We start from the raw sequence: 12,280 nt of genomic DNA on the forward strand, positions 1-12,280 counted from the left end.
GACTGACCTCACACTTGGTAAAGCAACCCACATCCTTTCATGTATTTATACCTGCTCCTGTATTTTCACTCCATGCATCTGATGAAGTGGGTTCTAACCCACAAAAGTTTATGCCCAAATAAATGTGTTAGTCTCTAAGGTGCCACAAGGACTCCTCATTATTTTTGCTAATCTCATCTATTCCTGGTAGACATCATCCATTACTACCCCAATTTTACTCAAATATGTGTTTACCACTGTTTCAGTATTCTCAGTCTTCTCCAGCACATTGTCTCCGGCACCCTCCTGCAATTCCTCCAGGCATGTATTGCTAATGCTCTCCTTACGAAATACAGTTCCCAAGGGAGCATGTGAGTTCTACTATCATTTCTTCCTACCTCCTTAAGATCAGATTCTTCCAACCTTTCACACACACTGAGTAGCCTCATTGATTTCAATGGAGCTACTCACAGAATAAGATGTTACCCAACATAAATAAGGGAGGCAGAATTTAGTTCTTATTCTGTTGCTCCAGGAACGGCCTCACCAAGTCTCTCCTATTTTTCATTCCCTCTGTGTATTTAAAGAATCTCATCCTATTTATCTAAATATCACTACTAGCTATTTGTTCTTTAAGATTTCCATTTTTCTTTCCATTCTTTCTATTTCTTTTTACCAAGCCCTAACAGTGCTGTCGGGTTATCCCCTTTCTGACTCTTTTATGGACGTATATATATTTTATATATGTATCACGTTAGTGCACACACACACACACACACACACACATAATTAAGACCATAGCATAAATATATATGTAGGCAGCTGTTATCAATTTGCCAGGGGTGTTTCTGGTAAAGTACCCTACCTTGAATTCCATGGGCGTGTACTTTTCATTCTTGGGGGTTGTGTTGCCTTTGTAATGGAGATGGTTGGGAGTGGTTGGGTGGATAATAGTCGATTCCTGGGACTGCCGCTGACAGCGCTGACAGTACACATAGATCACAAAAGTTAGGAGACTGGAACCAAAGAAGCAGGAGACCCCGGTGGCAATCAGATGGATGAGACTAAACCCTGCAAGCAAAACAACAAGTGATGCTCCTTTCAAAGAACAGCCTTCTTCCTCTCGGGACAAGAGCACAGATACAAGTCAGAGCTACAACATCTTGAATTCAGTGGTGATAAGCTGCTGAAGCCAGTATTTCATGTTCAAACATACAAATCAGTCCCCCCCCGCCCCCACAGCTCTGTCTTGCTGAGTTTAATGGGTCCATACATTGTTTTCTCAAAGTTCTTTCACTGTCTCCCCATTCTCTCTCCCTCTATTGATATTGAAACTAAACATTCTGTTAAGCTGACAGCAACAGAAATGAGGCATACAGACAATACATGTTCATGGCTTGCAAAGCACGGGCATGTCATGGAAATGGGGGGCTACAAAAACTCAGTGTTTCTCGAATGGAAAATAAAAGCCCTCTTTGTTGGCGACCCAAAAATATTCAGTGGGGGAGGCGTATGTGGGGAAGCAGCATGACACATTCCTCCTTTATGTAATCCCCACGGATACATTGACAATGCAAACAAAAAACCCATGGAAGCAAGTCTCAGAGCCTGGGCCAAATGACTCAGCCATGTGGGGCTCCTACTATGGGGCTAAAGAATAGCAGTATAGAGGTTCCTGCTCTGAGACCCACCACCCACCCCACCGGAAACCTCTACACTGCACTTTTTAGCCCTGAAGTTTGAGCCCCACAGGCCTGAGTCAGTTGATCCAGGCTGCAACTCGCAGCTCCAGGGCTTTTTGCAGTGTCCACATACCCTAAGTGTGCTCAGCCATCTTGTTTATTGACGATTAGTCTCCCCTCACTATCGATGAGGTGTACTAGCAACACTAAAGAGTGTGCTGGTAGGTGCACAGGAGGGTCCCGGGAAATGGGGAAAACGAGAAGGAAACAAAATGGGCAGTGGGGAGAAAACAAAATACCAAGGAAATGGTCTGAAATATTCTTTGATCAAACTTCTCCATGAGCTGCCCAGACAGAATCCCAGGCAGACCCTGGTGAGGCAGCTATAGTAAAAAGATGTCGAAGAGCAGAGCTCTTAACCTGAGGTTTCAAACACTTCCAGTACAGCACGTTCTCTGCTGGAAGGAGATGCATATATGTCGGCAGGCAAAACCACAGGCACTGGGAGGTAGCTGAGAGAGGTGAATGGAGGAAGTCAAATAAATGCTAGGAGAGAGTCATCCTTCTTACATTTTTCATTCCTGCTTCACCCCAGAGAGCCTTTATATGGTCAGGGTATAACCAATGGCCAACAGCTCTCCACCTTACACAAGAGGAACAGCCCTGACCGGAGTCCATGGCACAACCAGCACTAGCAGATGTAGGAGTGGGGACTGGAAGAGTCTTGCGCAGCACCCAGATGTGACCCTGTTTAGTGTCCATCTTCAATCAGAGGGTGCTGCTTTCCGGTCGGAAGAGTGGAGCTATTTGAGAACCAGCAGCGTTAGCCCAAATGTACATTTCTACCGACTTTGGTCTGCTACACAAGTTGAGAGGAACCACTGCACTACTGAACATCAACATGCTCACTGCTGAGTGCAGCCACTTATGTTCAGAGTCTAGCTATCAGAATCTTTAGGTAGCCCAGGAAAGCTAAAGAATTCATCTGCAGAGGCTGCAGTCTCAACTTTGCTGGGTGTGGCAGAAGTGACTGCCTGGCAAGCAGCGCTAAACTGATGCTTATTCTTGGTCTGCCCATGATACAGATATGCCTCTTTCTGCCTGCCAGAGGTTGGTGACATTTTACTTTTCAGTTGACATGCTTTTCAAATAGAGAATTTCACCCACTCATTTTACTGTTTTGCTCCAATCTTCATTTTAAAAAACCCCTATAGAAATAGAGTGTAATAGAGAGTTTGATAGGGTTCTATCGTAATTACATGAAGGAACATACAGAATTGAGTAGACCCATAAAAAATGGTTACCTACCTTTCTTAACTGTTGTTCTTTGAGATGTGTTGCTCACGTCCTTTCCATGCTAGGTGTGGACACGCCCAAGTGCACAGTTGTCAGAGATTTTTGCCTTAGCGGTATCTGTAGGGTTGGCTGTGGCACCTGCTTGAGTGCTGCGCTCATGCATCAGTATATTAGGCACCGCCGGCCCTACACCCTCTCAGTTCCTTCTTGACAGCAACTCTGACAAAGGAGTTGGAGAGCGGGCAATGGAATGGACATGAACAACACATCTCGAAGAACAACAGTTATGAAAGGTAGGTAACCATTTTTTCTTCTTTGAGTACTTGCTTCTGTTGACTCACAAGAAGTATCCATGGAGATGGGCTTGGAGTTCACGGTCATGCAGCTTGCATTACTGCTCTACCAAAGCCAGCATCATCTCGGGCCTGCTGGGTAAGCGCGTGATGTGATGTAAATGTGTGGACAGAGAACCAGGTGGCAGCCTGGCAAATATCCTGGATCGGCACTTGGGCTAGGAAAGCTGCCAAAGAGGCTTGCGCCCTGGTTGAATGGGCTATTAAAATCGCTGGAGGAGGCACGTAGGCCTGGTCGTAGCAGCAGCGGATACAGGCAGCGATCCAGAACGAGATTCTCTGAGCTGACAATGGATGACCTTTCATCCTGTCGGCCACCGCGACAAACAACTACGTCAACTTACGAAAAGGCTTGGTCCCCTCAATGTAGAAGGCTAACGCCCTTCTAACATCCAGAGAATGCAACCTGCACCCCTCCTCCGACTTATGGGGTTTAGGGAAGAAGATAGGTAAGAATATGTCCTGACTCCTATTGAACTGTGAGACCACCTTAAGCAGGAAAGCAGTGTGTAGCCGCAGCTGGACCTTGTCCTCGTAAAACACCATGTTGGGCGCCTCACAAGCGAGCACCCTAATCTCAGAGACCCAGCGGGCGAATGTTATTGCAACCAGGAATGCAACCTTCCAGGAAAGGAGACGGGGAGAGCAGAAAGCCAGAGGCTTGAAGGGAGGCCTCATGAGCCGCGACAGCACAAGATTCTGGTCCCATAGAGGCACAGGGTTCCTGACGTGAGGGCGGAGGCGTTCTAGGCCCCTGAGGGATCTGGCTGTCATGTCTTGGGAGAAAACTGACCTGCCCTCGAGCGGAGGATGGAAGGCTGAAATAGCGGCCAAGTGGACCTTAGCAGATGAAAGGGACAAACCCTGGAGTTTAAGATGCAGGAGGTAATCCAGGATTAACTACAGTGAGGCCCGCTAAGGTCGAATACTTTTGTCCAAAGTTCAGCATGTAAACCATTTCCATTTGGCCAGGTAGGTCGCTCTGGTAGAGGGTTTTCTGCTGCCCCGCAGGACCTGTTGGACACCGGCCGAACACTCCCGTTCATCCACATCGCTTAAACCCTTTTCTTTGTCCTTTCTCCTGTAGGAAACCCTGCCAGGAAGACCCCCAGGACCTACGAGGAAGAGATGGAGGAGGAGGCCAGAAGTGCTTTCTGGCCTGCTGTGGAGTGTAGAGGCCTAGCAATTGCTGGGTGACCCGGGAGTCTTTAAGGCCATGCAGCCTTGCATCCGTGAGCTCAGAGAAGAGCCCTGTGACCTCAAATGGGAGGCCCTGGATAGTGGTCTGCATCTCTTAGGATAACCCCAAAGATTGTAGCCAAGAGCTGTGCCTCACGGTAACTGGCGAGGTCACCACTCTGGTGGCCAAGTCTGTAGCATCCCAGGCCATCTGCAAGGTGTCCTTTGCCATTGCTTTGCCCTCCTCCAGGATCGTGGAAAACTCGTGGGCCAGGTCCTGTGGAAGGGCCTCCCTGAACTTGCCAAGGGAGTCCCATAAATTACAACTGTATCTGCCCGACAAGGCTTGGTGGTTGGACCCCCAAAATGGTAGACTGGCTGTAGAATAAATCTTTCTGCCAAAGAGGTCCAGTTGTTTGGCATCTTTATTTTTTGGTGAGCCGCTCACCTATCCCCGCCTGTCCCTCTTGTTACCTGCGGACAAAACCAGTGACCCCGCTGGTGGGTGTGTATGGAGATATTCAGACACCTTTGCGGGGACATAATACTTCTTTTCTGCCCTTTTGGACGTGGGTGGAATCGAAGATGGGGTCTGCCACCGTGTTTAGAACCCCTGGACGGACACGCAACGTGATGCGGGCCGGGGTAGGAGATGACATGACATTGAACAGGTCATCTGACTGCTCCGCCAACTCCTCAATTTCGAGGCTTAAGTTAATAGCCACCCTTTTAAGGAGAGCCTGGTGCTCCTTAAAGTCGTTGTGGGGATTGCCAGTCTGAGAGGGCCCCGCCACCGCTTCATCTGGCAACGAAGATGACGGAGCAGGTTTCCTTTCCCTTTGTGAGGATGGCTCCTTGGGCGGTGGCCCCTGTTGTGCTGCCCCCATGATGGACTCCACATCATGATCTGAACCTGGTGCTGGCAGTGCCAGGGTCTTTTCCAAGATGGCCAGGGAGGAACGGTGGGAGCAGGGACCTGGCATCACCGGTACTCCCCAAGGGTTCCAACACAGCCATTGGGCAGGTCACTGGCCCTGCTGCCAAGCTGCAGTGCTGGTCTTGTGGGCCGACAGGGATTCGGACCCCTTTGGCGATGGGCTGAACCCTGTCTCCGACTCGGACCAGTCCCCTTCCCGTGATCATGGTGGTGCTGTGGAGGCCAGCATCTGCCGACTAACCCTTGTTGGAGACTGGTGTCTAGGGAGCAAGGATTGCCGCCTGTCCCTCGAGTGGTACCATGGCAGCGAAGATTGGTGCCGCGATGGTGACCGACGCCTAGGAGACCACCTAAGCTATAGGGACCTGCGCCAAGGTGATCTTAAGCAGGAGACTGGCCAGTACCGGGATCCCGGTGCCTCAATTCCGGCATTCAATGCCTTGTGGAAGGAGAGCGCGGTGCCAGGAAGCTGGGCCTTCTAGCTGGTGACCAAGGTTGTGGGACCGGGTTCCTAGGCCGTGGGGATGGGGACGAATGCCTGTGATTCGGGGACTGATGGCGCTCCCCTGCCCTTTGGGGAGGTCCCATGGCTTGCTTGCCCTTAGATTGCAGAGCCTTAGCCATGTCCGGTGCAGTATCTGTGGTGCTGACAGGCCCAGCAGGTTTTTGGCTGTCTGGGCCATCTCGGGTGACGAAGGTCCCCATAGGAGCCAGGATCCCTTACCGCTCCTGGGAGTTGGAGTCACATCCCTGGCTGGGCTAGGGGGGTCCAACCATAGCAGTACCCCCCTGTAGCTCTGGAGTGGGTACGTGGCCTAAACGAGACCCTTTGCCCAGAGTCCCCTTCCCCTTCTTGGTTGGTGCCGGGGAGCTTTTTTTCCTGTGCCGCTTCTTGGGCACCGGCAAGGGGGAATGGTGCTGGGAGGATCCTGGTGCCGGGGGGGCGCTCTGCACTGATGCCAAGGTGCTGGGAGTTGAGTCTGGTCATGAGGGCTCTGACACTGGGCAAAGCACAGTCTCCATCAATAGGGCTCTCAGGCAGATTTCCTCTCCTTCTGGGCTCTGGGGCGAAAGTTTTTGCAAATCCTGCACTTGTCCTTTATATGGGATTAACCCATGCACTTCAAACAGCACTTCAAACAGACATTGAATAGGATCACTGATAGGCATGGGCCTGTTGCATGACGAACATGGCTTGAAGCCTGGGGAATGGGGCATGCCCCACTCTGGGGCGAAGGCCCAGCCAGGACTCTAACTACTAAACAACAAACACTTACTTAAATTGGCTAGGTACCTAAGAACTATGAATAACAATGGGCTGTTAAGAACCGCTAACGCTCTTGCGATGCAAGATGAGGTGCTATGACCAACCATCACGGGTGGGAAGAAGAAACTGAGAGGGGTAGGGCCAGCGGCACCTAATATACCAAAGTATGAGCGGGGCGCTCAACAGGTCACCACAGCCGACCCTACAGATACCAGTAGGGCAAAAATCTCCGATGACTGTGCACACGGACACACACACACCGAGAATGGAATCGACACGAGCAAGCACTCGAAGAATCTATGGTTTACTTTTTAAAAATTGTATCTAAGGTGCCACAAGTACTCCTTTTCTTTTTGCGAATACAGACTAACATGGCTGTTACTCTGAAACATAGCAGGCATATAATTTTTTATTATATTTTATAGGTTGGTCCAAAAAGTCTACAGAAAGACTATAATTTCCTATTAAATTTTATAGGACTTTTCCATCAGTGCAGTTCCCTCCTAAAAATCCACTTCTGCCTTCCTGGTTCATCACTTTTTAAATGTTGGTTTTCTCTTCAAGATGCAGCACAAGGAGCTTCTATTGATTAGCCTCTTTGCCAGATATTGTAAGATGCTAAGTCATAAATAATATTAGCCAGGGTAAAATATAAATTGTAACTGCAAATAAAATATCAATGGAAAAAGAAGACAGTTCAAATTGTCAATAGGAATGCATAATTCTGGAGTGCAAGGATAATCAGGAGCCGCGGAATAGGAGCAGATACCTTGCATTATTTGGGCAGGAATAAGTGATGCAGAAAGACAATCTTTATATAATTGGTACTGAAGTCATAATTCCACTGACTGCCCTGCAGCCACAAACCAAGAAGCTCCATATCAAAATACTGATGTTTTGTCTTTTTTGTCATCCCTTGGAAGGGAGAGCTGCTCTGCATGGGCCAGAAGCTGCGCTTCATCTTGAGCACTTACAGGCACAACTGGTGATTTGTATTTCACAAGAACTTTGTGTTCACCATCCGTGGAAATCTACCAGAACCCCAGTGTGACACTCCTCTGGTACCGTTTAAAATGTACAGGAAAATCAGTAATCCGTGTCCCCAGCAGCATTGTAGGGAGCAGTTAGGGCAAGTCACAGAAATCTTGGAAGTCTTCAGAAGACCTTATCAATCTAGAACTAACAGGGCAGTAGAGAGGTGAAGTTATTGATTGGACCTTCCAAGTTCTACACATAATGAAGACGCAGCTGCTTGGGAGATAAACAAGATCATGAATGGAAGGGAATGCTTGGGAGGATGATGGTCCACTCTGATCTAATCCACCTTGTCTCTCAAACCTCATTATACTGCAAAGGTACAGTCTGGGATGTTCTACTCATTGAAATTTTCATAGCCGTCTGAAGGATACCTCCCTCCAGATAGCTGGAATGTCATAGAGGAATCTCTCTTAATTTCTCTTGGACCATTTACAAGTGGGCACAACAAGACAGGCATGTGCTCCCTGCTAATTAATGACTCTGAGTACCCAACCCAAATTCAGAAATAAGTAAGAGTCTTGGAACTGACAGCTGGACAGAGCAATGCATTCTTCCAACCTGACTCAGACAACGAGACTCCATGGGAATTAGGGCTATCAGCAGGATGCGAATTGGGTAGATTAATGGTTTGGTTGATGCTGCCCAGAAAGGTAAAGCCACATTAAGATAAAAATAAGATATATAGTTAGCTGTACTCTACCTCCACAGTTTGTGCTCTCATCAATGCTTGAGGCTGGCAGGATCACTAAACAAAGAGAAAGCATTGGGGAAAGTTGTCATTTTGCCTCAGTTGCAAATACCCCCTTTGCTCCTTGCAGAAGTTGGTTGTGCATTCCACAGCAAGCTGCGGGCCTAAGTGGAGAGACTGGCTGACAACACGGAGCAAAATGTAACAAAAACTGTATAAACCCTAAGGACACAAAGGTGCAGCACAGAAAACAATAATTAGAAGGGTACTTCAGTCTAAAACTGCTAAATATTTGCACAGGGGACTCAAATTCAACTGACACAAAACCTCAGGTTCCAGGTGTTCATGAACCTCAACCTGTCAGCAAAACTACGCCCGAAGAGCCGTCAATGGCCCCTCTCCCTTCCCCACATCAGCCCTATAAGCCCAGACGCCTTGCCCTTGTGGGATGTTTCCCCTGGGGTGTCTGAATGAACAAAACTCCAGTCGCCAACATTCACACAAACACCAGGGGTTCATTTAATTAACGCTTCATGCACTGCACCCTGCAGGGTTTAACGGCCCCAATTCAAATTAAGCAGCTCACTTAATTTATTGTAGCTGTAAACAGTATTGCCTTATGGGAGAGCTGAGCTGCCACATCCATTTCATGCACTGTATGTTACAGAGGGGTTTTTCAAAGAGATCTGCAGGTGTGTGATATGCCATTGCCATTATTTCTAATGGGCATCCAAACCCCTTAGGCAGCTCTGGACACTGCAGCATATGTTGACTGACTGTCATTCCTCCTGAGCGAAACCTGCTTTCCTGGCCCTGTGGGGCTATGCCGCACCTACCGGGAATCTCATTGTACAGGCAGTCTTGGTACTGTGTGCTGTTTCCGACGCACTGGGATGACTCTGGACTGTGCATCTCGCAATAACGGCTGCGATACTGGATCCCGTCTTCGTTGCACAGGCTCCACTCTGACCAGTCCGACCACCCACCTTAAACCCAACCAGTCTGAAATCAGGAATAATGTGCACACAAGGCTACCGGGGCGGGGGGGAAGGGGGGGACACGACACAACGACAACACACCCATACGATCCCAACTTCCCCAGTGTTTGGGGGTGTCTGAATCCTAATTCTGGTGTAGGCCCATCTCTAGTACGACCTACAACAGGGAGCCTTCAGGGGACTGGATTGAACTCCCTCAATATAATCAACATTACCACTGTGCAACCAAAGCTTCAGTGCAAAGCAGCCTGAAGGCTGACTTAACCAGCCCCAGAAGGAAAACCCAGACTAGGGGGATCCTCATGGGGCTTAGAGTGGGCATAAAGGCTCCTAGATCAGCCCTCTTCCTGTAGTGGCACAGGAGCTGGCTGGGGTTTTGTTCTAGCTGCCATAATGCCCTCATGGGGGCATAACTTAGTCAGCCTGAGGGCTGCTCTAATGTCCTACTGGCCACCAGCCCAGCATGCAGCCAACCCAGGATCAGGGGAGCACAAAAGTGGCTTCAAACCACCTCTGCACCCTTTTCCCAACCACCTGTCAAGTTGTGATGTGAGCTCCCCACCCATTCTGTGTAGCGCAACACAGGGAAGGAAAATCCCTTGTCAACTGCACAAGCTGCTACTTCGGAGACGCCTTTGGCTTGTCTTGCGCATGTCTCCGCTCAAAACCAATCTGCTTTTTCAATTATTTTAAATGGATCAGCTATCAACAAGATTTTGGCAGGCTGGCTGGCTCTAGAATACCAGGCCATGCTCTAGTGAACAAGTTAAGAGGAAGGTGATGCCATTAGTTTTAAGAATAGGGTGCCTTCTTTTACATGGTTCAATATATGCTTACGGAAAAGGCAGGCAAACATTTGTTTTACAGCTTGTGTTTCTTGCTTCTGTTTTTTTTTTAATATTCATTTGCTGCTGGGGTTTGTTTCCACCCTCCCTCACCCAACTTGAACAGGAGAAAATAATCTGCTACCTTTGCAGGAGTGTGTGTTGCAGAGCGCCTCCTCGGTGTGCAGGCCAATGCAGATATCCTCTCCGCTGGACGGCGCTGGGTTGGTACAGGTGCGGGTACGCTGGTAGTGTCCTCCCCCACAGGTTGCTGAACACTGAGACCAAGGGGTCCAGCAAGACCATGAACCTTTTACTGAGGATCATAAGAAATAAAACAGAGACACACACTGGCTTTTACTTCTCTTTCTCTGATCAAGCTTGTGGGACCATTTGAGTCTCGACCTCCTAGGCAGCCCAGCCCAACCTAACAAGCTCTTTCTGTGCCACTAGGAATAGAGATTTCCTGGTTGAACGTCTGTGCCAGACAATGGACAACTTAAACCAACAATGAGGTTAAACATGTTGTACTCCATAGATGCTGAATCAAACATATTGGTTATTCAGCCAGAGGAAACCCTGTATCTTAAGAGTGCTCTAAAGGAAACAATTATTTTTCATGTTTCTTTGTTCTTACACGTTCATAATCTATTATTTACCTATTTCCTTACAAGGCCCACTTCACCCACAAGGAGGGTGAACTACCTACATTTCTTGGAAACAAATAGCTGCTACAACCCAAACATTTTTAATGCAATAATTAGTCTTTGAGTTTGCATAGCATCTTTCTTTTGATGATTTCAAAGTGCTTTACTAACAGCAAGTCTTAGCACACCCTTGTGAGATGTGTATATCAACCCCTTTTACAGACTGGAGAACTGAAGCGGAGAGAAGTTACTTGACCCAAGGTCACGCAGCCAGGCAATGGCAAAGCGGAGAATGAACCCATGAGTCCAGGCTCCCAGACACTCTCCCCGTTTTTCTCATTTCCATGTTCCATTCCTTCAAATGTGATTCAGTGCAACATATACCGGCATAGCTATACACGCTGAGAAAGGAGGAGGGAGGCAGAGGTAAACCGATATAGGAACCATGCACTCAAAACACTGTGCAATAAATCAGACAAAAAGGAAAAAAGAAAATCTGTGCAGGGTGCACGAAAGGACACAACCATTAGTGAAAAGCCACTAGGATGTGCCAAAATAATAGTATAAACCGTATTTGCAGAGCTCAAATTTTTAATTTTACAGGCCACATTTTACAGGCTCAAATTTTGTCACTCTCATTGTGCTCAGTACACACCTCTCCTGTCTAAAAATGGCAGCTTTAGCTTTAGGGTTGCCAACTCTCCAGGACTGTCCGGGAGTCTCCAGGAATTAAAGATTAATCTTTAATTAAAGATTATTGACGTGATGAAACCTCTAGGAATATGTCCAGCCAAAATGGGCAACACCATTTAGCTTGGCCTTTGAGATTTTAAAATATAAGAAATATAATACGTGATACTGCTCATAATGGTACTTAGCAGTTGTAGCAATTTCACACCTAAGGCATAAAGTGCTTCACAGGAAGTGGCTAAATATTGTTACTGTTCAGTGGTGAAGTGACTGCTGAAATTGTTTCTACAGGGTGAAGAGGAGTGGAGTGGGGGGAGCCCATGGACTATGAGTAAGGCCCTACCTAATTCGCAATACTGCGGGAATTGCGGATCCCACAATATTAGGCTTCCCCAGTGGGAGCCTCATCCGCCCCGGTGGCTGACAGTGGGAGCCCTGGCTCTTAGTCCAGGTCTGCTACTCTCAGCCCTGGGGTGCCGACAGCAGAAAATCACAGAAAAGGAATAATGGACCTTATTACCACAAATCATAAGACCCATTATTACTTTGATACGATTCTCCATGGCTTGTCCTCAACGCAGTGCAATTTTTTGACAATCATCCTGCAATTCAAGTAGGGCCTTCACTATGAGAACTATTCTGGACCAGAAGTGCAACAAAAACATGAGGACTAACTCAAAAAACAGGTAACCTGGCACGAAT

The 12,280-nt window shown here is 47.9% G+C and overlaps 1 protein-coding gene across 8 annotated transcripts in view; it reads right to left on the bottom strand.

The window, feature by feature from the left end:
• The window catches only part of SEMA5B (semaphorin 5B), a 362,976-nt gene that overhangs the window by 24,280 nt on the left and 326,416 nt on the right, over positions 1 to 12,280 (bottom strand). For all 8 annotated transcript variants that reach the window (XM_084642529.1, XM_084642523.1, XM_084642528.1 and 5 more), the window contains 4 exons: positions 10,387 to 10,557; positions 9,256 to 9,405; positions 8,432 to 8,476; positions 845 to 1,050 (listed from right to left, as the gene is read on the bottom strand). In XM_084642529.1, the coding sequence (XP_084498655.1) occupies positions 845 to 1,050; positions 8,432 to 8,476; positions 9,256 to 9,405; positions 10,387 to 10,557 (572 nt within the window). The remainder of the gene's footprint in view (positions 1 to 844; positions 1,051 to 8,431; positions 8,477 to 9,255; positions 9,406 to 10,386; positions 10,558 to 12,280) is intronic.

The sequence above is a fragment of the Lepidochelys olivacea genome, assembly GCF_965140295.1.
Source record: "Lepidochelys olivacea isolate rLepOli2 genome assembly, chromosome: 11".
NCBI lineage: Eukaryota > Metazoa > Chordata > Testudines > Cheloniidae > Lepidochelys > Lepidochelys olivacea.